The sequence below is a fragment of the Grus americana genome, chromosome 1 (genome assembly GCF_028858705.1).
Source record: "Grus americana isolate bGruAme1 chromosome 1, bGruAme1.mat, whole genome shotgun sequence".
Taxonomy (NCBI): domain Eukaryota; kingdom Metazoa; phylum Chordata; class Aves; order Gruiformes; family Gruidae; genus Grus; species Grus americana.
Window position 1 is genome coordinate 202,695,660 of NC_072852.1, and position 23,416 is coordinate 202,719,075.

Sequence of the window (23,416 nt, forward strand, 5' to 3'; positions counted from 1 at the left end):
ATGAGTTCTGCGAGGGAATGCTGGGAAGGGAAGCAGTGGGGTCCAACACCATCCTTAGTAGGCGCAAGCAGCGGCAGTCCCACCCAGTGGAGGGACCACCAAGTGAGGACTCAGAAGACCTGGGTTCTAGCAGGGATCTGTTGGGAGACTTGGAGGAACCACACTGGTTCTCTTCTCTTTCTACACACTCTGATCTTACTGATTTAGAGCAAAATACAGCAAGGAACATGTCTCATAATGCAATTCTTTTATAGAGTAAGGCAGTACCCCTTGCTGTGCCGCTTTAAAAGAAGCAGCAATTGAGTGAGATCTGCCAGTGTGAAACAATACAATTAAAAATAATGGGAACATCTACTACCTTTTGCTTACTATGTTGTCTTTTCCCTCCTACCTATTTTACAGGGAATAAATAACAGTTTCTTTAATCGTTGTGCCTACTTTTCCTGCCAAATAACGAGAGATGTATTTTCAAGTTAGAATTTGATGGGGGGATGTGGGTGGGACTGAATGTGGCTTTCTGATAAAGAATGTTTGCCAAAAAAATCAAATAGTAGCACTAGTTTTAAATTCTGTCCATTTCAGACTTTGGGGGTGTTTCAAACTAATGAGGTGTGCAGATGTTATTGTAATAACATCAGGGCACTGAAAGGCAAGTTTTACTGGTTTGCTAACAAGCAACTTACACAGATGAACCTGCAAGGTCACACGGCAAAGTCATGAAATATCTGAATTGATCAATAACATGTACTCAGCCATATCTTGATGCTCTATCTGTGGCACTGAAAAAGATGATTTTTTTCTGTATAATCTATTACAATAGCATTTTCTAAATTAGTAGTAATGTTAGTGGAACCATGCTAGTCTAAAGATATGAGAGGTGCCAGATATCTATGAAGAGGCAGTATCTTCTATTAGATCAGCTGAAATAGCTGAAAACAGTAGACATATTTTTTCATCGTTTCCAGTTATAGCATCTTGTCTAATAAAAATATTACTTCTCCCCACCATCTTTGTATTTACTACATTTTTGAACTATAAACTCTTAACCTACTGATGTAAAAGACAGGTTTGATTTACTGATGAATGAGGTTTAACACCGCAATATTTACAAGATTTCAGCTGCTTAATAGTATTCTATGGGGCAGTGAATCAAGGAAAAGGCCACATTGAAATGATCAATGACTAGCACAGAACAGATATTTGAAATGGTGCAAGCTTTACTTATATAATTCACAATTTTATAACAATACTTAACATTTGTAAATACAAGTTGATGTCTGCAACAATTACCTTTATAGATGTAAACAAATCATTCCACCACATTGCCACAAATTCATGTGTACAGTAAAATGCTCACAACTGATAATTCATACTATAGGGAAGCCGGAGAAAGTAACTAACTCAAATACCAAATAGATCTATGTTTGGCTTTCCTATTCTAGAGTTCATTTCAAAATCTCTAAACATTGTAAAAATAATTTGTAAAAATGACAAATATTTGTGCAAGGAAATGTCTCATTTTTAGAACAGGAGTGGCACACATTATCACACTTTATTCTGAAATAAACTTCTGTAGATGTCAATGGAAGGTTTTTTGGGTTCTGTGAGGTTTTTTTGGTTTGGGTTTTTTTGGTTTTGGTTTTTTGTTTGGTTTTTTTTTTTTTTTCTGAATAAAGTGTCCAGGATTCGGTTTGAAGTCTTTATTATTGTCATGCAACAAACTTCAATTTTTTCTCCAGTCTACTAAAGAATTTAATTAATAAAATTTCCAATGAAAAAATATTTTTCTATTATAAGAAAGAAAGTCATAGTTAGAATTTTTGAGGTAAGACTCCATCAAGAATATATCAGTCAAAACAATGAGGGTGGTTCTCAGTCACCTAATGAAGGTCATCTGTCATCTGAGATGCCCTGAGGTAACCTGCTTGACCTCCAACTGCCCTGCTGTGGGTCCTTTGTGCAGCCCCTTTATGGATAGGTCTGATATCCTCAATTGATGTTGAATCAATTTCTAAATCTTTATGGACTTTGATGAAAACTTACATACTTGGGGCACAATTTATCCCACATGCCTGAAGCAACATACACTAGCTGAGACATCCAGATGGAGTGGTCATATATGACGTGAGACAGGCAAGTGTCATCCTGCCAGTGTAACAAATGGGGGGTAGGCAGTATATCCTAGAGCATCTTAAATGTCACTGAGTGCTTATAAGCGGGCAACTGAATCAATATCCTTTGTAAAGTCATCCACATTTAGGTGACTGAGTCATGAACTGGATCCTGCCCTTGAAGCTTAATCTGCCAACACCAGGACTATCTCATTAAAATATTGAGCTGGAAGCCATAACACAGATGTAGCTCATGTACATCGAGATTTGGTTCTAAAGGATTTTTGTGATTTTTGAGTTTTGCAGTCTCAGAGTAGGTACAGATTTGGCCGTATCATCGGATAGATTAGAGAGTTTGGGGTAGTCTTTCCAGCCTACTGCCCTATATTCTACCTCAACAACTTGTCACCTTATTTCTCAACTTGATAAGTTAGAGATGATCATTCTTCCTAGCTGGATAAGTCACTCACTTTACCTTAGTGTTAGAAGAGGGCTGCACATGGCATCCCTTCTCCAGTCATACAATGAGCCTGCTGTGCTCCCCCCCGGAGGGAATGCTCCTGCACACAGGTAGGAAATCTGTCCTTTCCAGAGGGCCAGATGTGCAGGAGGCTGCGCACCACATGAAGTGCAGGACACAGGTCTCTCCCACAGACTATAAAAAGCAGGGCTGCAAGGCAGCTGATAGAGCAAAGCGCATCAGCTGCCCCTGCTGCCAGCTCTGTCTGGGCTGCTCCTTCACCGCATGACTCATCGGCGATAGGTTGAGTGCTTATGCACTGAACCAAAACTGTAAAATAAATTCTACGTGCTCTCACTATGTTACAAATGAACATAACATTTTGCCAAGTAGAAAACACTGTACTAAGCTATTTGAGTGCAGAGCTAATTCACTATAATGCACCTTCTGTGCAATAGCCATACAGTCACAGCAAAGTAAGCATAGACACAAAAACTGAAGAAACAGCGGGCAAAGCAACTGGTGCTATTTGGCTTCAGGCAAAAATTAAAGCAAGCCATGCTGAAAACTTGTAAACTTTTCTTACGCTGCCACATCACCTGTCTTTGAAGACTGAAAAGCATGACAGCACTGGTTGCAGAAGCTTTTCAGTTTAATGTTGGAAAATATGCATGCAACCAAAATTTTATCTGTCATCTACAACGGGTCAACTTCCCTTCAATGTGAAGAGGGCAATGAAGAGGTGAAAAAGTCTCTGTCTGGCATTTGCAACATGACTATAATACAGAGAAGAGCAAAATAACAGGACTCTGAAAGTTATTCTAGTTAAATATATCTTTTCTGTGTGCATGATCATATGCTCGTGGATACTAAATACACTGCCCTGGCAGGCCAATATTAAGAATCATGGTTCTAATCTGCTTCTGGCATCATGTGTGCAGCTCCCACTGGAGTCAATGGGAGATGGGCATGATAAGGCAGAATTCACCATGTATTCTTATTCAAACCAAATTCTGATATATTTCTCTTGCACTGTGATTTTGAAACATTGAAAGGGGACACTTTTGGTAAAGAAGTAGTGCTGCTTTCAAATAATTGCATTTATCCCAAAATGACATGCTGCATAAACATAGGGCATGCTTTGGAATATTAATTCAGCTTTTTGGTTTTGAAAATGATCCCACCAGTCCTTTCAATACAGGGACTGGAAAAGTTCTTTTGAAGATAACATTTATTATGCACATCAAAATGCTTCAATGCAAACAGGACAGGCAAGATAACACATTTTAAAAGCTTTCTTGTTTTCCTTTTTTTTCCTTTCTGGCAAACAGAAACCTTTTATATTACTTTTCATTATTACTTTTTACTCGCTTCTCCTAAGCTTGGAGCTATTTATGGAAATTACAGTATTCATGTATGGCAGCTTCAGTCAAAGATATCAGGATTGCTATGAGAGGAAAATTTCGACTGAAAGCTTGTTATTCACATCGTTCTCTTCTCAGCTTGGCAAAGTTGAAGGTTAACGTCATCTGTTCTAGACATTTCAGATTAGTCACAGAACTTTTCTTGGTGGTTCAGTGCCTGGTCATCCAGTCAGAGGAACAGTAATCCATATGGAAAAATTAACTCAATGCTACTAGACTGGTGGTTAATACTTGAGCCTTAGTTAGGAATGTTCGCAGCATCTTGGGACTCTTTTCTTCCTTGATCAATTTCTTAAAATAGGATTCTTCATCAGAGGCTGAAAAGAGGAGGACTGTACTGAAGTATATTTTTTTTTCCATCACCAAGTCTTTTTTTTTTTTTTTTTTTTTTTTAGGAAAAAGATACATATATTTTAAATGTCCCATGCAAAAAATAAAATAAAATAAAAAATTACACAATTTGTTTAGGAGCTACATTCTGAATTCCTGTATAGTAGTTTGGTTGGTTTGCATCCTGGAATGATAATCTTCAACAGGAGATTTGTTAAGACATACTTAATATATAAGTGTTGATACACACTGCTGGAAATCTGGTAACTAACTGCATTTTTGAGTAAGAAAATGTCTTGACACTTTCCTTCGTATTACTTTCAAGTCTGTATTACATTAGAAAAATTATTGCTTAACAACACATACAGAATATTTCTTCCCATTTGAGACACAGCTTATTCTAAAGGGTTAAAATGTCTTGTCTAAATGAAGCAGGTGAAAAGGGCAGTGAACCGAGATGTAAAATCTTAAAAGCGGTCAGGTAAAGGTCACCCTTTGCCAGTTGGCTTTGACAAACATCAGCTTAAAAGGGCATGTCTGACTTCAGAGGGAAAATTGTTAAATATTTTGTTTAAAATACAGATATGTAAGAAACAACAGTTTTGAAAAACTATGTATTAAAAATATAAATGAATGAAGCAACTGCATTCTCCTTTGCAACCACTCATTAAAACCACCAGTAACACTGGAAAATCGACCCTCAAATCTATTTAGATTTTATTAAAATGGAAATTTTATTGAAATGCTGAATAAATATATTAAGAAATATGCTCAAATGCATCTACAAAATTAATGTTTTCATTCACAATTAAAAGTAGATAATCCAGTTCTGATTGGCTGACTGAACTATATTACTTAGAATTTAGGTCTTGCTAATGTCAATTTTGAATTTATAATGTATCAACAAAAAGGGACACTGGCATTACAGACATCTCATTTTATACCCTCTGTTCAATTCCGTCATTTAGAGGTTTTGGGTTTCTCTTCCAGTTTCTTGTGAGTCAAGATTTATCAATTAGAGGTTGAAAGAATTCACTTATACTTCTGAGACTTACTTTAGTAAAAAATGGAAAAGACTGAATAAAGGAAAAAAATTACTGCAACTCAATTTTAAAAACCTAATTTCAAGTGAATCATTATATTAAATGCATATCAGAAACCCCTCTGTACAGACATGACAGTCAAGATAATTAAGATATATGGCTCTCACCCTCCCACTAACCTAGGAACTGGCAGACTAAATTAGACCATAACTAGAAATGAGATTGTGTCACACACCAGTATAAGCATTAAAAAAAGAAACACCTTACCAAAATTGTAGTGACAACTACTGTTCTATTCTCAATGGCTGAAGTGTCATTTCCAAGTGTGGGTTCATGCTGAATTAAAACTAATTTATCCATGTCATTCCAGTAACCAACCTGCAAAACAAAATGTATATAATTTACAGTAGAAAAGTCTACATTCTGTATAATTACAAATATAAATGATTCTAAGAACAACAGAGTGATCTGAAGATAATTTTGTAGCAAAGGAAGTGCTGTCACGCTCAGAGACAGCTGCCCAGTGGTACGTGTCTAACACTTGGGTATACAATCTTGCACCACTGCTGCACAGAGTCAGACCCGATATCGCTGCCACTCAGCTGTTCCTGAATGATCTGAGCTACTTACTTTGACCAGAGGCACAAGTTAAATCCCATTTTCAATAGTTTGAAGCCTTCTTGGGGCATAAAAGAGATATAAGAATTTTTGCTCTCCACAAGAAAATTTTCATTCACTAACCCACAGATCTTCTGGTCTTATATGGAGGAGTGAAAGACATCTGGACACCAGCTTTGCAAGTCAATAGCTGGTCTCAATTCCCTGCTCCATCCTGGGCCTCCCAGGAAACCCCACCCCAGGGACTTACACCAGACTCGTTCCACTTAAGGCTGGCACTGACCTTTATAAAGTACGTACATTAGAAGCCCTATAACTAAAGGTTTCTTTGCATTCACTGGACAGACAGGCACCACCAGACAGTGACTCAGCTCATGCAGGATAAGAACCCCTCCCAGAAAAGTCCTTGTTTTCCCCATTGACTCTAAAGCATGGTGAGAGTGACTTCATTCTAAAAGCATCGCTGGTAAGTGCCTACAGGGAGGTGGAACAAATCAGGTTTTCCTCTCCCTGGCTGCATTTAGGGTGACACAACCCTTCCCAGAGCAGCCTTAAGGTGAAACAGCTGCTTTTGTTCATTGCTGACGATGAACTACTCTAGAGCTAGATTTGAATCACTTGTTCTTGTATTCCCATGGAGAAAAAAAAAAAAAAAATAGCGGTATGCCTGCAATCAGAAACCTTCCCTTACGTACAGACATTGCTCTTTGCAGTGCACACCTCTGGTATCCAGTACAGCCTGCAGCTGTGCCCTGCGTGTTGGTAGCGATGCTGCTGGGCACACGACATGAGTCAACATCCTCTCCTATGAGGGCCCAAGGATGCAGTGCTTGCTGTAAGACCAGATGTGATGAAGGCAGCCTGAGAAAAGGAGATTCCCCTTCAAATTTTTAGTGATGTTTTTGGCAGCTCCTCAATGAACACTTAAAACTCCCCACATACCCCCTAAAACTCCCCGCAGGCTATGTACTACGTCTTTGGATGGCCAAAAGAAGATATGAGACCTACAATACTTCACTGTTTTTGTAAATCCTGGCCAGTCAGAATCTTACAGCACACTCATCTCACTCCATGTGGTGACATCATGTTTAGTATCTGTATCAGCAAGTGGTACTTCTGCATTTAGAATTCCTCCCAATCATTTAATGTTGCCCCAGGTGACGTTAGGTGGGAAAGGTATTCCTGGGAATGCCGTATGCATGATGTTCCCAGACAAGGCAAATGTCTATGAAATGGCAAGCGGTTCATGACAATGGTCCCTTGTGTCACTTGGAGACGTCTAATTCCACCTTCCCATCAATCCTTTCTACACTCCAGACATAGGTCCCTTAGCTGAAGCTGCTCTCTCACATCGAACCTGCGGCTCACTAGAAAACACCCTCCCTTTTCCCCTTCTTGCCATTCTCTTTTCTGCAACTAGACCATGGCTGCCTGTGGACCTGCTGACAAGGTTGCTGGGGAATGGCTCAGTGCCTGTTGCCCTGATCCAGCGCTGACAGCACTCAGCTCCATGTCATATGGACAGCATGAACACAAACACGTCAGGAGAACAGTGCTCTAATCCCAACTAAAGGGGGTCTCCAGGTTCTCTAGTGAATTAAGAGACTAATCTTTTTTTTCCCAGGAAAGGTGCAGACAGCAGCAGTGATTTTAAAAGGTTCCTATCAAAGAGATGCAATTCAAGCTGGCACAGCTCACTTTTCAGAAGCACCTGGGGACCAGTCAGCAGCAGCTCCCCCTTCCCTCCTTCCTTGATTATTAGGAGTCTATGAGACCAAGAGCTGGGAGACAGGAACGCCTTGCCCATCTTAACAGCAGAGGAAAGGGAATTTTAGTGGAAAGTGGGCTTCAGAGAGAGCTCCAGTGTAACTGTCAGTGCCAAAGGACAGTCTGTGCCTTGGATGAAAAGAGTTCAGTATGATGGAAACTGGCAAAGCGATCAGATCAGTTATGCAGCCAATATTATTTCTAACACCATTGTAGAACCCAGACTAAAATTCACCAACACACAGAATTCTGCCTCCATGACGTGGAGAAGCGTCATGTTCAGATCAATGCAGCAATGTGATATGAGAGTCTAGAAGTGCAGGGGAGTGCTTTTGGTTCCTGGTCTCATATGCATTAAAGAATCCTGTATATTCTTAAAACAACCAACCTTCCTCTTGTTTTTTACATTTATGTCATGGTTTAACCCCAGCTGGCAGCTGAGCACCATGTGGCTGCTCACTCACTGCTCCCCCTCCCCCCACCCCCAGCGGGATGGGGAGTAGAATCAGAAGAAAAAGGTAAAACTCGTGGGTTGGGATAAGGACAGTTTACTGGGACAGCAGAGGAAGAGGAAAATAACAACAGTACTTAGAGTACACCTACAAAGCAGGTGGTACATGATGCAATTTGCTCACCCGATGACTGCACACCCAGCCTGAGCCCTGCTCCTACCCAGCCAGCCCCCTTTATAAGCTGAGCATGACATCATATGGTATGGAATAGACCTTTGGTTAGTTTGGGTGACCTGTCCTGGCTGTGTCCCCTCCCAGCTTCTTGTGAAAATTAACTCTATCCTAGCTGAAACCTGGGAAACTTTACTATTTCATTAATTTCCCTTTTGAAAAAAAATATGGAAAGGTAAGTAATTATAGCAGTCCCTAGAAGAGTGTTCAGACACACTCACCACAGAGAATTATAAATACATGAAGTAATTCAATACAAGTAAGTGCATATGATTGAATATGAGTGAATATTTTTTTTTCTATTAGTAAAGCAAACAAGCACAAACTCTTCCCATGCACAACTTCTGGTGTATTTAGTTGAAATGTTCCTTTTCTCTTTGCAATTGCTATTACAGCACAGGAACCTTGATTTATGTGTCTGCAGCTAACATGAAGCTTCAGCGCTGCTGATATAGTGGAAAAGGAGGATTTCTTCCTAGTAGGGTGCACTATTAACAAATACTCTTTTTCCTCCAGACAACTATAGAGTCACAGATACAACTGATAACTGAAAACATCAAGTTCTTGTCAAAAACTGTGACCAGTTAAAGGCAGAATATGTATACCCAAACCTGGCAGTTTGGGAAGCTCATTATAATAGTGAATGATTGTTTTACATTGTGTAGTTTGTCACTGCTGGAAAGTTCAGAAGGAAAGCAGAAAATGAATGATGTACTGTGTTATAAAAGTAAGTAACATATGAAAATGCAGACAGAGATAAAGGAGGTTTTTGAGAAATGGTAGGCATTTTTTTAAGGAATTTTTGCTTGTGTGCATGGGTGTGAGCTTGCATGTGTGCATCTCAAACCTGTGCTAAAGTAACTCTGGAACTGGATTATTGAATATATATCATGACACTTGTATAAGTATATAGATTCACAGTTGCTGAGAGCACTAAACCCAATATGCTTTCCTGTAAATACCTCAAATCCCCCAGGAAAAAAAATCCTCAAAGGATAGGATTGAATTCTGCTATTAAAATACATCCAAATCTATTTGGATTGCAACTGGACTTTATAAAACTTGCATCCGCTTATACAGAGACTGAATTTGTCTTTTAGGAAACAATATTGCAAAAATATCAGCCTCAAAGTGAATTTGTCACAGCAGTTTGGCATTTGAATGATGACATTTCTGAAGGCCTGTGTGCTTTGTAGTGACCACTGAAGTGCCCAAGCCCACAAGTCACTAAGAATATTTAAAATTTTTGAATACTTAAAATTTTTGATAATCAATTCTCATGTTAGTTGACCAAGTTGGAATTTAGGAGCCAAATCTTAGACTGTCTTATGCATGTACATGTATCTGTATATGCTTTGTTTACTTTTTTTCCTTTTTTTTTTTTTTTAATCTTGTTGACATGATGAATGACAGAATCACAGAATGATTGAGGTGGGAAGGACCTCTGGAGGTCATCTGGCCCAACCCAGCTGCTCAACCTAGAGCCAGTTACCCAGGACTGTGTCTGGATGGCTTTTGAATATCTCCAGGGATGGAGACTCCACAACCTCCCCGGCAACTTGTGCCAGTGCTCAGTCAACCTCACAGTAAAAATGTGTTTCCTGATGTTCAGAGGGAACTTCCTGTGTCAGTTTGTGCCCATTGCCTCTTGTCCTGTCACTGGGTGCCACTGAAAAGAGCCTGGCTTCGTCCTCTTTGCACCCTCACTTCAGGTATTTGTACACATTGATAATGTCCTCCCTGAGCCTTCTCTTCTCCAGGCTGAACTGTCCCAGCTCTCTCAGGCTTTCCTCATAGGAGAGGCGCTCCGGTCCCTTAATCATATTTGTGAGCCTTCATTGGACTTTCTCCAGTATGTCCATGTTTCTCTTGTACTGAGGAGCCCAGAACTGGACACAATTCTCCAGGTGTGGCCTCACCAGTGCTGAGCAGAGGGGAAGGACCACCTGCCTTGATTTGCTGCCAATACTTTGTCTAATGTAGCCCAGGATACCATTACCCTTCTTTGCTGCAAGGGCCCGTTGCTGTTTCATGTTCAATCTGACTGTCCACCAGGACCTCCAGTGCCTTTTCTGCCAAGCTGCTTTCCAGCTGGGTGGCCATCTGCATATATTGCTTCCTGGGATTATTCCGTCCCTGGTGCAGGACTTCGCATTTCTCCTTGTTGAACTTCATGAGGTTCCTGTTGGCCCATTTCTCCAGCCTGTCAAGGTCCCTCTGGAGGGCAGCATGACACCCTGGCCTATCAGCCACTCCTCCCAGTTTGGTATCATCAGCAAACTTACTGGTGGTACATTCTGCCCAGATCCAGATCATTAATGAAGATATTAAACGGGACTGGACCCAGTTTTGACCCCTGGGGTTCACCGCTAGTTACTGGTCTCCAATTAGACTTCAGACCACTGATCACCAGCCCCTAGGCCTGGCCCTTCAGCCAAGTTTCAATCCACTTCATTGTCTGCTTATCCAGACCATACACCAATAGCTTCTCTAGGAGGATCTTACAGGACACCGTGTCAAAGGCCTTAGTGAAGTCCAGGTAGACAATATCCACTGCTCTCCCCCCTCATCTACCAGGCCAGTCACTTCATTGTAGAAGTTTATCAAGTTGATCAAGCATGACTTCCCCTTGGTGAAGTCAGCCATGCTGACTACTTATGATGATTTTCATGTCCTTAATGTGCCTGGAAATGGTTTCCAAGAATGGAATCACAGAATGGTTTGGGTTGGAAGGAACCTTAAAGATCATCTAGTTCCAACTGCCCTGCCATGGGCAGGGACACCTTCCACTTTGAGGAGGCCAAAGTTTGCTCTCCTCAAGTGTGAGCTTACTTTTCACCCTCCTCCCTGCCCTTAGGCTCCTGAATTCCACCACCTCATGCTCACTGCAGCCAAGGCTGCCTTTGACCTTCACATCCCCAACAAGCCCCTCCTTGTTGGTGAGTAGGAGGTCCAGCAGAGGACCTTTCCTCATTGGCTCCTCTATCATTTGGAGGAGGAAGTTGTCATCAATAGACTCCAGGAACCCCCTGGATTGCTTATGTCCTGCTGAGTTATCCCTCCAGCAGGTACTGGGGTGCTTGAAGTGCCCCATGATGACCAGGGCCTGTGAATATGAAGCTTCTTCAATCTGTCTGTAGAGGGCCTCATCTACTTGTTCTTCCTGGTCAGGTGCCTAAAGCAGACACCCACTATAATGTCACCTTGACCTGTCCTCCCTTTAATCCTGACCCATAAATTCTCAGCTGGCTGCTCATCCATCCCCAGGCAGAGCTCCATGCACTCCAGCTGCTCTTACATAAAGGGCAACTCCCCCTATCATCTTCCCTGCCCATCCTTCCTAAAGAGCCTGTATCCCTCCACTGCAACACTCCAGTCACAGAAGACATCCCACTACAGCTCCGTGATACTTCTACTCACACCCTTTCCCCTCAGCAGCAGGTTTTGTTATTGTTCTGCAGACAAGAACCAAGTAAGAAATGCTGCATACCTGAAACTAATATAAGCATTGGTTGTTGTTTCCCATTTTGCTAAACTATATGGAAGTCTGCCTCTGGCTAGCTGTGCCATTTTGTAATGCTCTGGTCACATCCTTAAAGCTGTGGGCAACAAAAATCACTTATCTAAAGATTAGAGGCATGCGCTACTCTGACTGGAAAGGCTAGTCCTGAAAAGATATTGCTGAGTGACTCATAAGTCATGTTATGTAGGACATGAGAAGAAGACATTAAAAGTGAAGGCCTCTTAGTTCAATTAAGTATAGCCATTTCTCATGTATTATATAGGATTTGTCAGGCTGGAGCACAGAATTGGTCCAATGATCACATATAAAATACCATGTAATACCTGAGAAATAAATTCTTGTGAGTAGCCAGATCAGTCAAAGCTGTTACGGCTTGTTATATCAAAGACAGGTAATGGCTTAAGAGTGGCAGAGAGGCATGCCTGAAAAGGTAAGAAAAACACCGTGGGACTCTAGCACAGCACAGACATAGCTCCTCTTTTTGCAGCCACTCTCCCCCTCAAATTGCAGGCAAGAAGAGAGGGTGGGGACATCCCTGCAGTGGTGCCAGCCAGACGCCTCTCCCAAAACAGGTGACAAATGTTGAAACAGGAATGATAGGCTACTTTCTACAGTTTGCTGCCAAGCAAATTCCCTAATGAGTTACTGAAGTTGTGACCTAATTAACCACATCTTTTCCACCTTGCCTTCCCTCCTGTACAATTGGGAATTGGGGATGGAAAGGTCATATTTCACCACTTGCCTTCGATGCACCCCAGCCACCCATACATCCTCCTGGCTGCTGACAGCGCAGCGTGCAGCCAGGAAGGGAGCAGGAGCGGCAGCAAGGTCAGATGCCTTGCCTGGCAGGAGACACTGGGCTTCCCAAGAGAGATGGAAGACAGATTCACCTTTCCCAATTTATTCTTCAGCCATCTGTCACACTTTTAAAAGGCAACTGCACCAGTACTCCTCATACACAGGCACATGCTTTTCTTTGGTCTACAGCTTTATACTGTGATATACTGGCAGTTTGTTCATCACAATGTGTAATTCTGCTCTGGGTCTGTAGTTTAGAACTCTGGCTTCTCATCACTGTGGCATGTAACTGTCTTTGGGGAGACCCAGTTCACCTGAGGTAGTATTTACTGGGCTTGTCACCTCTGGCCCAACAGCAAAGGACTATTTAATTCAATTCTGATTGCCTTGGCCCTACTCAAGCGGCCATGATTCTCCTGCTCACCATCAGCTTCTCACTTTTCTTGTTCTGATGACCTTGCAAACAAAACAGGCCGCAGTGCCTCCAAAGGAAATAAAATCCTTGAGCCTGAGTGCATTTTCTGCTCTTGATTTGTTTTATACTATGAAAAATGGACAAATTTTAGCACAGAAGAGAAAATGTTAACAAAGTACCCAGGCTTATCTTTTCCAAGTGATTGGGCTGAGTGATAAGCTATACGCATTCAGACATGGAGGATGTGCTTAAACATATATTTGCATAAGTTGCTTAAAAGCAACCAATCAAGCACACAGGATTAGATAGTGCAATTAATTCCAGAAAATGTAAGTATTAAGGGCACTCTCTCTTCCTCCTCTCTCCTCTTCTTTCCCCCTTAAAAGCCGTATGTTAGTTGCAGCCTATGATTCATGTTTACATCAAACGTACAAATCACCCCACCTAAAAATGCCAGTAATTTGCAAGACGGAAATCTTTGGAAAAGATACAAGAAGTATCTACTATTCAGAGTTCTGACCATTCTCTATCACGCAGCAGCCTAGCAACATGCCATCCAGCCGGTTTTCATTAGTATGCTTGACTGACTGACATCCCACCTCTCCAAGATGCACACTTGGTTTTGTGTTCCCTAATTCGTTGCAGTGAGTAACAGTATCTAGTAGAAAATGCAGTTTAAATCTGCTTCCACTGGAAATATTATCCATGTATTCACTATATTATCTTTTTTTAAACAACACAGCAGTCCAGTTTAATGTAAGTTTGCATAATCATTTCATCCTACATAACTCATTTATATGATATCAGGATAGTAAACATTGTCAGCATGTACCTTCCGAGGGCCTGTGTTCTTCAGCTCAAAGACATCCATGGTGTAGTTGACTCTGCGACCATAGTGGTCAAACTGAACATTTCCTGTCAATCCTTGTATTCGAACCTACAAATGGAAGAAAAAGCATCATGAAGATCCAGCCTTACATTCTTTATTCCATACATTACAGAGCAGTGAAAATTATCCTGGCTATGTCTTTAGATTACCATAACAACATTACTCTAGAATAGACAGGCCTTATAAAGCAAAAAAGTTGGCTACTTTTCCTTCCTATTCCTTTTACCTGTCAAACCTTGCTCAAAACAGGCTTAGACAGGCATTACAGGAGGTTCCTGGAAGGCGTTGATAACTTTCTTCTCCAAGTGACAGAGAAGCCAACAAGGACAGATGCCATACTGGACCCTGTTCTCACCAACAAGGAGAGGCTGGTGGGGAATGTGAAACTCAAGGGCAGCCTTGGCTGCAGTGATCATGAAATGGTGGAGTTCAAGATCCTCAGGGCAGTGAAGAGGACACACAGCAAGCTCACTACCCTGGACTTCAGGAGAGCAGAATTTGGCCTCTTCAGGGACCTGCTAGGTAGACTACCATGGGACAAAGCCCTGGAGGGAAGAGGGGCTGAAGAAAGCTCGTGAGTATTCAAGGGTCACCTCCTCCAAGCTGAGGAGCAATGCATCTCAGCAAAGAGGAAGTGAGGCAAAAACACCTGGAGGCCTGCATGGATGAACAAGGGGCTTCTGGACAAATTCAAAAACAAAAAGGAAGCCTACAGAGGGTGGCAGCAAGGGCAGGTGGCCTGGAAGGAATACAGAGAAACTGTCCGAGCAGCCAGGGATCAGGTTAGGAAAGCTAAAGCCCTGATAGAAATTAGTCTGGCCAGGGATGTTAAGGGCACCAAAAAAAGCTTCTATAGGCATGTCAGTGACAAAAGGAAGATGAGGGAAAATGTGGGCCTTCTCTGGAAGGAAACAGGAGATCTGGTTACCCGGGATATGGAGAAGGCTGAGGTATTCAACAATCTTTTTGCCTCTTCACTGGCAAGTGCTCTAGCCACACCACCCAAGTTGCAGAAGACAAAGTCAGGGACTGGGAAAATGTAGAACTGCCCACTGCAGGAGAAGATCAGGTTCGAGAATATTTAAGGAACCTGACGGTGCACAAGTCCATGGGACCTGAGGATATACATCCGCGTGTCCTGAGGGAACTGGAGGATGAAGTTGCTAAGCCACTCTCCATCGTATTTGAGAAGTCCTGGCAGTTCAGTGAAGTTCACACTGACTGGAAAAGGGGAGACATAACCCCCATTTTTAAGAAGAGAAAAAAGGAAGACCCAGGGAACTACAGGCCAGTCAGTCTCACCTCTATGCCCAGCAAGATCATGTAGCAGATCCTTCTGGAAACTATGCTCAGGTACATGGAGAATAAGTAGGTGACTGGTGACAGCCAACATGGCTTCACTAAGGGCAAATCATGCCAAACAAATTTAGTGGCATAAGGGAAGAGCAACTGATGTCATCTACCTGGACTTGTACAAAGCACTTGGCACTGTCCCGCACGACATCCTTGTCTCTAAATTGGAGAGACACGGATTTGATGGATGGACCACTCGGTGGATAAGGAATTGGCTGTATGGTCACACTCAAAGAGTTGCAGTCAATGGCTTGATGTCCATGTAGAGATCTGTGACCAGTGGCATTCCTCTGGGGTTGGTATTGGGACTGGGGCTGCTTAACATCTTTGTTGGAGACAGGGACAGTGGATTGAATATACCTTCAGCAAGTTTGCCAGTGACACAAGCTGTGCGGTATGGTCAACATGCTGGAGAAGGGATGCCATCCAGAGGGACCTTGACAGGCTGGAGAGGTGGGCCCATGTGAACCGCATGAAGTTCAACAAGGCCAAGTGCAAGGTCCTGCATATGGGTCAGTGCAATCCCAAGCACGACTACAGGCTGGGCAGAGAACGGATTGAAAGCAGCCCCAAGGAGAAGGACTTTGGGGTGTTGATGGATGAGAAGCTCAACCTGAGCCAGCAATGTGTGCTTGCAACACAGAAAGCCAACCGTGTCCTGGGCTGCATCAAAAGAAGCATGACTAGCAGGTCAAAGGAGGTGATTCTGCCCCTCTACTCCGCTCTTGTGAGACCCCACCTGGAGTACTGTGTCCAGCTCTGGGGGCCCCAGTACAAGAAAGACATGGAGCTGTTAGACTGTGTCCAGAGGAGGGACACAAAAATAATCAGAGGGCTGGAGCACCTCTCCTATGAGGACAGGCTGAGAGAGTTGGGCTTCTTCAGCCTGGAGAAGAGAAGGCTCTGGGGACACTTCATAGCAGCCTTCCAGTACTTGAAGGGGGCCAACAGGAAAGCTGGAGAGGGACTGTTTACAAGGGCATGGAGTGATAAGGCAAGGGGTAATGGCCTTAAGAAGAAGGAAGGTATATTTAGATTAGATATGAGGAAGAAATTCTTCAGTGTGAAAGTGGTGAGGCACTGGAACAGGTTGCCCAGAGAAGTTGTGGATGCCCCCTCCCTGGAAGTGTTCAAGGCCAGGTTCGGGCAACCTGGTCTAGTGGAGGGTGTCCCTGCCCACAGCAGGGGGGTTGGAACTAGGTGATCTTTAAGGTTCCTTCCAACCCAAACCATTCTATGATTCTATATGCCAGTATCTAAGTGCTAACAAAGACATGCAATGGACTTTCTCTTCTTTTATGCTGTGCAGCTCAACACCTTCCAGCTGCAGGTCCTAAAGAGAAGTACATTTTCTACCATTCTCATCATTGCTGCAGAATATTTTGGATCACATGAAATAAACCTAAAGGATATTTGGCCTGGGCTCATATATCTTTAGCTTACACTCTGGTGGATTAAATGTATACATTGTTCATCAAGGTAAACTTGACAACCTTGGCCCCAGAAAAGCAATTTACTATCACAGAAGATGGGTGACATGCATAGGGCCTGAAAAGAGTGTTTTCAAAGCCTCAGAGTGGAGAAGGACAGATGTAAAGCCATAAGATTGGCTGTGGTAGTTTTCCACCACCTGTGTCTCAGCTGAAACCAGAACTCTTTTTTTTTTTTTTTTTCTTTTCTTTCAGTGCTTTACTGCCTCACCAAAGGATACCCAGACTGTGGTCCTCATCTCAGAGAAGCCATATTGCTGCTGGCTTTGATTGTATCAGGGTCCGGCTATGCAACCATCTTTGGCCAGTTTCAAAGGCTCATGCTGTCCGCTCTAACACAGGAGCCTGACTTCATGCTTCTGTTAGAGATCTGTGCATCTGCACAGAGTATGTGAAGCATACAAAGTGCTTTATTTTGATCCCTAAGAGTAAGGATGTGAATTTAAACCACTTATTCCTTCCCTCTGTCCATTTCTATGTCTGCCAATTTTTCTCCAGGACTGAAACCTTGGCTTCCAGGCACAGAGCTGCCAGCTCTATCAGCAGTCACTTCTCCTCAGTAGTTTCTCCTGAGCAGAGCCTGCTTATTTGCAATGAATTAAATTCTACTGCAGGATTTTTATTTTCTTACTGTCCCATTCAAAGGAAAGGCTAAATCATCTTGATGGAGATCTGGAACTTTCTAGGCATCCATATTCATCAGGAATTCAAAATCCTGACATCAGAGAACAAGAACGCTGGGTTATTTCTTTTTAAAGAAAAAAATACTACCTATGTGATTTCCCTGGCAGAATTCTACTTTTATTCAAGATGACAGAAACATATTTGAAAGGTTATATTATGTAGCTCTTCCTTTTTCCTTAAACAACAGTATCTGTACATGCAGATTATATGCAAAAGCAACAGATGGGCTTAGCAGTTCAGTGGGGAAATCCCAACTATCTTAAGAGAACTAATAGTAGTTTCAAATAGTAGCAGTTCGCGTCTATCTTCATTCCACATTATAAACAGAACAACTAGAACAGCCCCAGCTGTTTCCAAATGACAACTGAAAAATAAATTTCTACTCTCCCATTAGTACCCTTGTCTATAATATATTAAAAATCATACAGTGTACAACTACTATCCAATATTCACAAAGATCACTAGAATAAAGCCTATCCTTACCTGTTTTAATGTCCTCTCCATATCAATTCCTTGACCCCATGGGGCTGCAGGGTTAGCAAGACAATCACCAGCATTTCCTCTCCTTGAAATATCAATTTTCTGTCTTCTAAGATTACGGAAAGTTTCAGCCATCACGAGTACTCCATCATATGTTAATGCAGATGTATACTAAACAGACGGACAAAGAGACCGCTTTAGAGTTGATATCTCTTTACAAAAATCAGCTGTCTCAGATATTTCTAGTTTGATTCATTATGCAGCAATTTCTACACCTTCATTTAGAAAAAAGCTCTCCTCAAAATCAAAAGCAATTTTGTCTAAGGAACAAATGCAGGACTGAGAAGAGTACATTTCAGTAGCTCCAGCTTTAAAACTGTGTTTCTTAAGGGTAGAGAAATCAGCCTCTGAAGAATTATTAAAAGAAACAAATTAAACTGGAGACATTCAAGTCTTAATTTTTTTTTTCATTTGTCTTATACATTAGGGAACCCAACTTACTCAAACGAAAAGAAAGAAACAGTAATTCACTGAGAAAATATAACTGAAAATATGCATGGCTAATGAGCAGACATCCAGGCTATTGGAATTGTTAAGAATGATCCAGGGTATGTTCTTCCTATTGGAAACCCTATGTTGGCTCTCTGGATGACATAGGGCACTGAATGGTCTGTGTTTCTACACTAAGTACATTAATGGCTTTAGGTTGAGAACATGTCAAATGAAATGTGTAGAGCAAGTCTTCAACAGATGTTAGCCTGGAGCCATGTAAACAAAGGGGCATTTTCTCAGTATGGTCCTCGGATGAACATACTGCACCAGGAGAAGTTGTTCACATGCCCAGGGCTGCTATTGATATGCCCTGTAACTTCCAAAATTTAAATTCACTTATTCAAGTCTAATTTCCTTCCTTTCCTTTGTCTTGTATATTATAAGCTCTTTGGGACATGGCTTATCTTTTTCATCTCAAATTTTCATTATCTATAGGCGAATTGCGTGCGATTCAGATTAATCATGCTGACTTCTCAGAAGGAGGCAGCACAATTCTGTTCATGTGACAAGGACTCCTATAGGCTGAATTGTTCCTGTCACCAGTACTTGGGGATGTCTGCACTCCATAGCCCACAGCATCCTTGGCTGTTTTTTTCCTCCAGAACATAAATTTCTTGAATATTCACTGAATTATGTAGCTATGCTTTGTATTATCCATGTTGATATTTTCTCTAGACTTTGCCAACCTACCAATCTCCCAGCCAAGGCAGGGCTGATTGCTTATCTTTGCACAGTGCCCAGCACAAAGGAGCTCAGTCTCAACTAGGTCTGATATGCATTAGTACATATAATAAAAGAACTATTTTGATGAAGTCATATTTATAGCTATGCTGTGATTTGCCTGCGAAGAAAATTATAGGTGAGAGAAATATTTTGTTATCCATCTGTGAGGGATTAGAATAGAGGAACACTGGGATGTAATTTCACTGTAAGATGATGCCTGAAAGTGATTACTACACCAGGTTTTGAGGCAGACAGAATTTCCAGAGGGAAGTCCAAATAAAAATTTAAGGGTAGTAAATTTACAGTTGTGGTTACATCTCATATACAGAAGAATTCAGCTGTCAGGAAAGCTCTGCACTCTAAGTGAATCTAGATAATTAGACTAATTCATGTAGAATTGGTTGAAATTAAGTTGTCAGTTAAGCATTTGACCTTTAATTCCTGTCACTAAAGGGGTGAAGTTGGAGAATAAGTGACAAAGGACATGAAAGTACATCAGTGAAATGTGTTGCAGTTTGTGTTTCTATCATATAATCATAAGGATAGGCATAATTAGTTGCTAGTAATAGTAAGATCAACTGCCTCCTCCTCTGCCTAAATATTCATGTATTTAACAGTGTTAATCAGAAATTAGAACACTTGAGTGATATCTTTGGTAGTACTTCAGATCAGCCAGTACCTTTGGTGGGGTCTCAGATCCTGGGTATTCTCTCTGGTCCAGCTTCTTCCAGCGCTGCATCAGCTTAGTTACCATCGGGGTACTGAAATCTACTAGCTGAAATCCAGTCACATTGGCTCCTCCATGCATAAATCTTTCCAGAGAAATATCTTTGAATCCCTAGAAAATCAATTTAAGATTTTGTTTGCCCTTGTACCCTGTGGGTCCAATCTGTTCTAGGTCAGCAAGGCAGCATAAAGAATGTACAGCAGCAGGTTTCCATGAGAAGCCAAAACTTAAAATCAGAGAATAATGTTGAACCTTTGTTGATAATTTCCATTTGTGTAATAAAGAATGAAACAAAACAAAAAAAATATTTCTCACATTATTGTTAGGGTGCTTTTGACAGCTAAGCAACACATTGCTGGGAATGGCAGACAGTTTTTACAGAAATGCTTTTGGCAGATGAAATGAAAAGTGCCTGCAGAATATTAAAGCCTTAATCCAATTTCCATCAAAGTTGGCAGATTTGAATGAGCACTGTACTAGTGCTTTAACCAATATATCCCTGTTTCTTTGCATGTTTGCAAAATGAACAACACTATTGTGTAAATACATTTATTCCAGGATTCATTGTTTAGGCTGAAGGTGTCTGAAATAATGAGATAATATAATAGACATTAGAAGGCAGAAACAGTGCTTGAGGATCTCACTGTTAAGGCAAGGAAAACATAACATCAGAATCCCACTTTTGTGAAATATGATGGTGGTAATTCTCAGATCTGCTATATATTGAAAGTCTAGAGTGACCCTCAACATCGACAGACAAAATTAAGTACACATACTTCCTGATTTATTAGTTTCTCAGACTAATCTGTTCAGCATGTATAAAGACAAATTCTTTAGTAAAATTTGCTTTTAGAGACACAACTGAACTTAAGAAACTGCATAGTGAAAACTGCTAAAGTGGGCTAAGAAGCAAGCTTGAATCTTTCTGCTGCTTTCCTAGCTGCTATGTTTAATGCTATCTCAGAGGTGCTTATTTTTATTTTATTAAATTCCTCTGATCAGCATTTATCAGTGCAAACAGAAGTGTATTATCACACTCAAAAAAGAAAGATTTAGGAAAAAAAAAAGTGGGGTACTGACCCAATACCCCAGGGGAAAAACCTGTTAAGGACAGAGATTCGATTCATGTCCTGAAGGATACTGACAGTCAATATAAAAGGTGAGGCATCAGGAAGTCATATTACCCACATTATTGAACAGCCAGTAGTTAGAAACGTGTGTCCCTGCTGAAGTAATGAGTAGATGTGCCTGTCTCCACTGTATATCCCACCAGCAGTTCACTGCCACGTCTGATTCCTTGTTTACAGCAAGTATTTTGCATGGGAAAAGTTAGTTGGGGAACTATAAATTTGTAATGCTGAAAATCTAACTTGTAAGACCTAAGACAATAGACATGCCTCATTTAAAATGCCTGAGGTCTTAAAAATAATCTAAAGTGATCTTAAGGTAGAAGTACAGCAAAGCACAATAAAACATTTCATGTTAACTAAAAATCCTTGAGGTAGAGTAAAAAAAAACTATTTAAAGTATACATTAGACTCTGTCCTATATTCACTGTGCTTGGCCAGGCAGGTATTTCAGCTTAAAGAATGGGTTATTTTAATAATAAAATATTGTATTTACTCTTTCTCTGCCCTCTTCTGAACATTATTTTTGTGAATGTGCAGTTTAGACTTAGAGTTAAAACAATGAACTAGTAATTTAACTGGAAATGGCTGTTCTTACAGCAAAACGAATATTCCCTGGAGAATGTAGAAAAGTTACCTTGAGAATTGTTGTGTTAGTAATATTAAAAAGATGTCAAAAATCATAGTGTAGTTCTGTAAATTCTAATTCAGCCACAAGATACACTTAGCAGTCCTTTATGCTACATTGATTTTGATAAAATTTAAGAGGGTAACATTGTGCCCTTCTTGTCTAGATGGCTGTAACAACAAAACCAGTTCTTTTACGCACCATAAAGAATATATTATGCGCAACCACATATCAGTGACAAACGGCAAATGTTGTGTGAAATGCTATAACTTCAAAGCAAAACTGAGTGTTTCACTTGCGGAGCGGGGGTATAATTCTAGAAAAGTATCTTACCAGGTTGGCAACAATATAATGGTATCCTTTAACATGCTTTCCCACGCTCACAATCTGTGGGAGAGAAAGAAGAAAAAAACCCCAATGTCATACTGTTTTCTCTAGAAAAATGCTTTCACAGATAGATATAAAATCTAAATTACATACCATCAGTAATATAATGTTGAGAGTCTTTCTCTAATAAGATAGCTATAACTTTCCAGGTGCTTAATCATGGGAAGAAGTTAAAATGAAAGTGAGTAAAGTAATGAACTGGTAATCTGAGTATCCTCCATATGATTGAAAATGCTACTGTCATATACTATTTTATCAAATAGAGCAATTATCTGTGGGATACAAATTCAGAAAGAGGTCACATATTAGCTGGAAAGCCTACCCATTGATGTACCTTTTCATTTTAAATAAGTGCAGAATTTATGAATCAAACTGGGTTTTCATGTCTTGGGATCAAAGCTATTTTCCCTTGAGGTGGTCAAGTACTACAAGTGTTATTCAGCTCTTAGTAATATGTTAAAGATTTTTGAGGATGGGCATGAGCAAGGACAGCACAAGAATGGACAGTGAGGCTGCCCTTGATTGTTTAACCAAAATATGACATCAAGTGATGTAAAAAGGGAAGAATCATGATGCACAGCTGCTACAGTCCTTAAATGGCAAGATCAACAACAGAGTTTAGACAAAAACTATGTCAACCCATGCCTTGCATCAAAATTATTGCCATTCCTATGATGGAATGTCTCTTATTTAATGTGCTAAAAATAAAAAATGAGGAGGGAATATTTTGTCAGTAGAAAATGCTGTTCATAGTTTCATCACAGATTAAAGCTGGTTTTACTAAAGAAACTAACAGTAATACCTGCAACATGCAGCTTGCATTTAATACTAGTAAAAGAGTCCTTTTAACTCTTTAGATACTTCACCACTCAGAAAAAGTCTGCTTGCAGCCCAAATATGTGGGTTTTTCTCCTCATGTACTCATCTCCACAAAGCATTTTAGCTTCCTTTAAATAAATAAATAAGATAGAGGCAAAATTTTTCTATGCGGTCCAGTCTACTCAATAACTAATGGGAAACTTATAGAACTGTCTCCTTTCCTGCTTCAAAATCTTAACTCTAGGCCCTGTCCTGAAGAGGTCGCAACTTCTTCCCTTCATTGATCACACCTCATGTGCAAAAGACACAACAAACATTCACTTAGTCTTACAGCCCCTTTTCCCAGTGTAGCAAAAAATAATTAGATCACATTTTGGAGATGAGA

At 40.8% G+C, this 23,416-nt stretch overlaps 1 protein-coding gene across 9 annotated transcripts in view; it reads right to left on the reverse strand.

Annotated features, from left to right (window-relative positions):
- The window catches only part of GRIA4 (glutamate ionotropic receptor AMPA type subunit 4), a 235,175-nt gene that overhangs the window by 59,000 nt on the left and 152,759 nt on the right, over nucleotides 1-23,416 (reverse strand). For 8 of the 9 annotated variants that reach the window (XM_054836650.1, XM_054836716.1, XM_054836658.1 and 5 more), the window contains exons 5-9: nucleotides 22,159-22,212; nucleotides 20,023-20,181; nucleotides 18,072-18,239; nucleotides 14,005-14,109; nucleotides 5,636-5,746 (exon numbers count right to left, since the gene is read on the reverse strand). In XM_054836650.1, the coding sequence (XP_054692625.1) occupies nucleotides 5,636-5,746; nucleotides 14,005-14,109; nucleotides 18,072-18,239; nucleotides 20,023-20,181; nucleotides 22,159-22,212 (597 nt within the window). Of the gene's footprint in view, nucleotides 1-1,192; nucleotides 4,313-5,635; nucleotides 5,747-14,004; nucleotides 14,110-18,071; nucleotides 18,240-20,022; nucleotides 20,182-22,158; nucleotides 22,213-23,416 lie in introns of those variants that run through there. The other variant, XM_054836726.1, reaches the window with a different exon arrangement.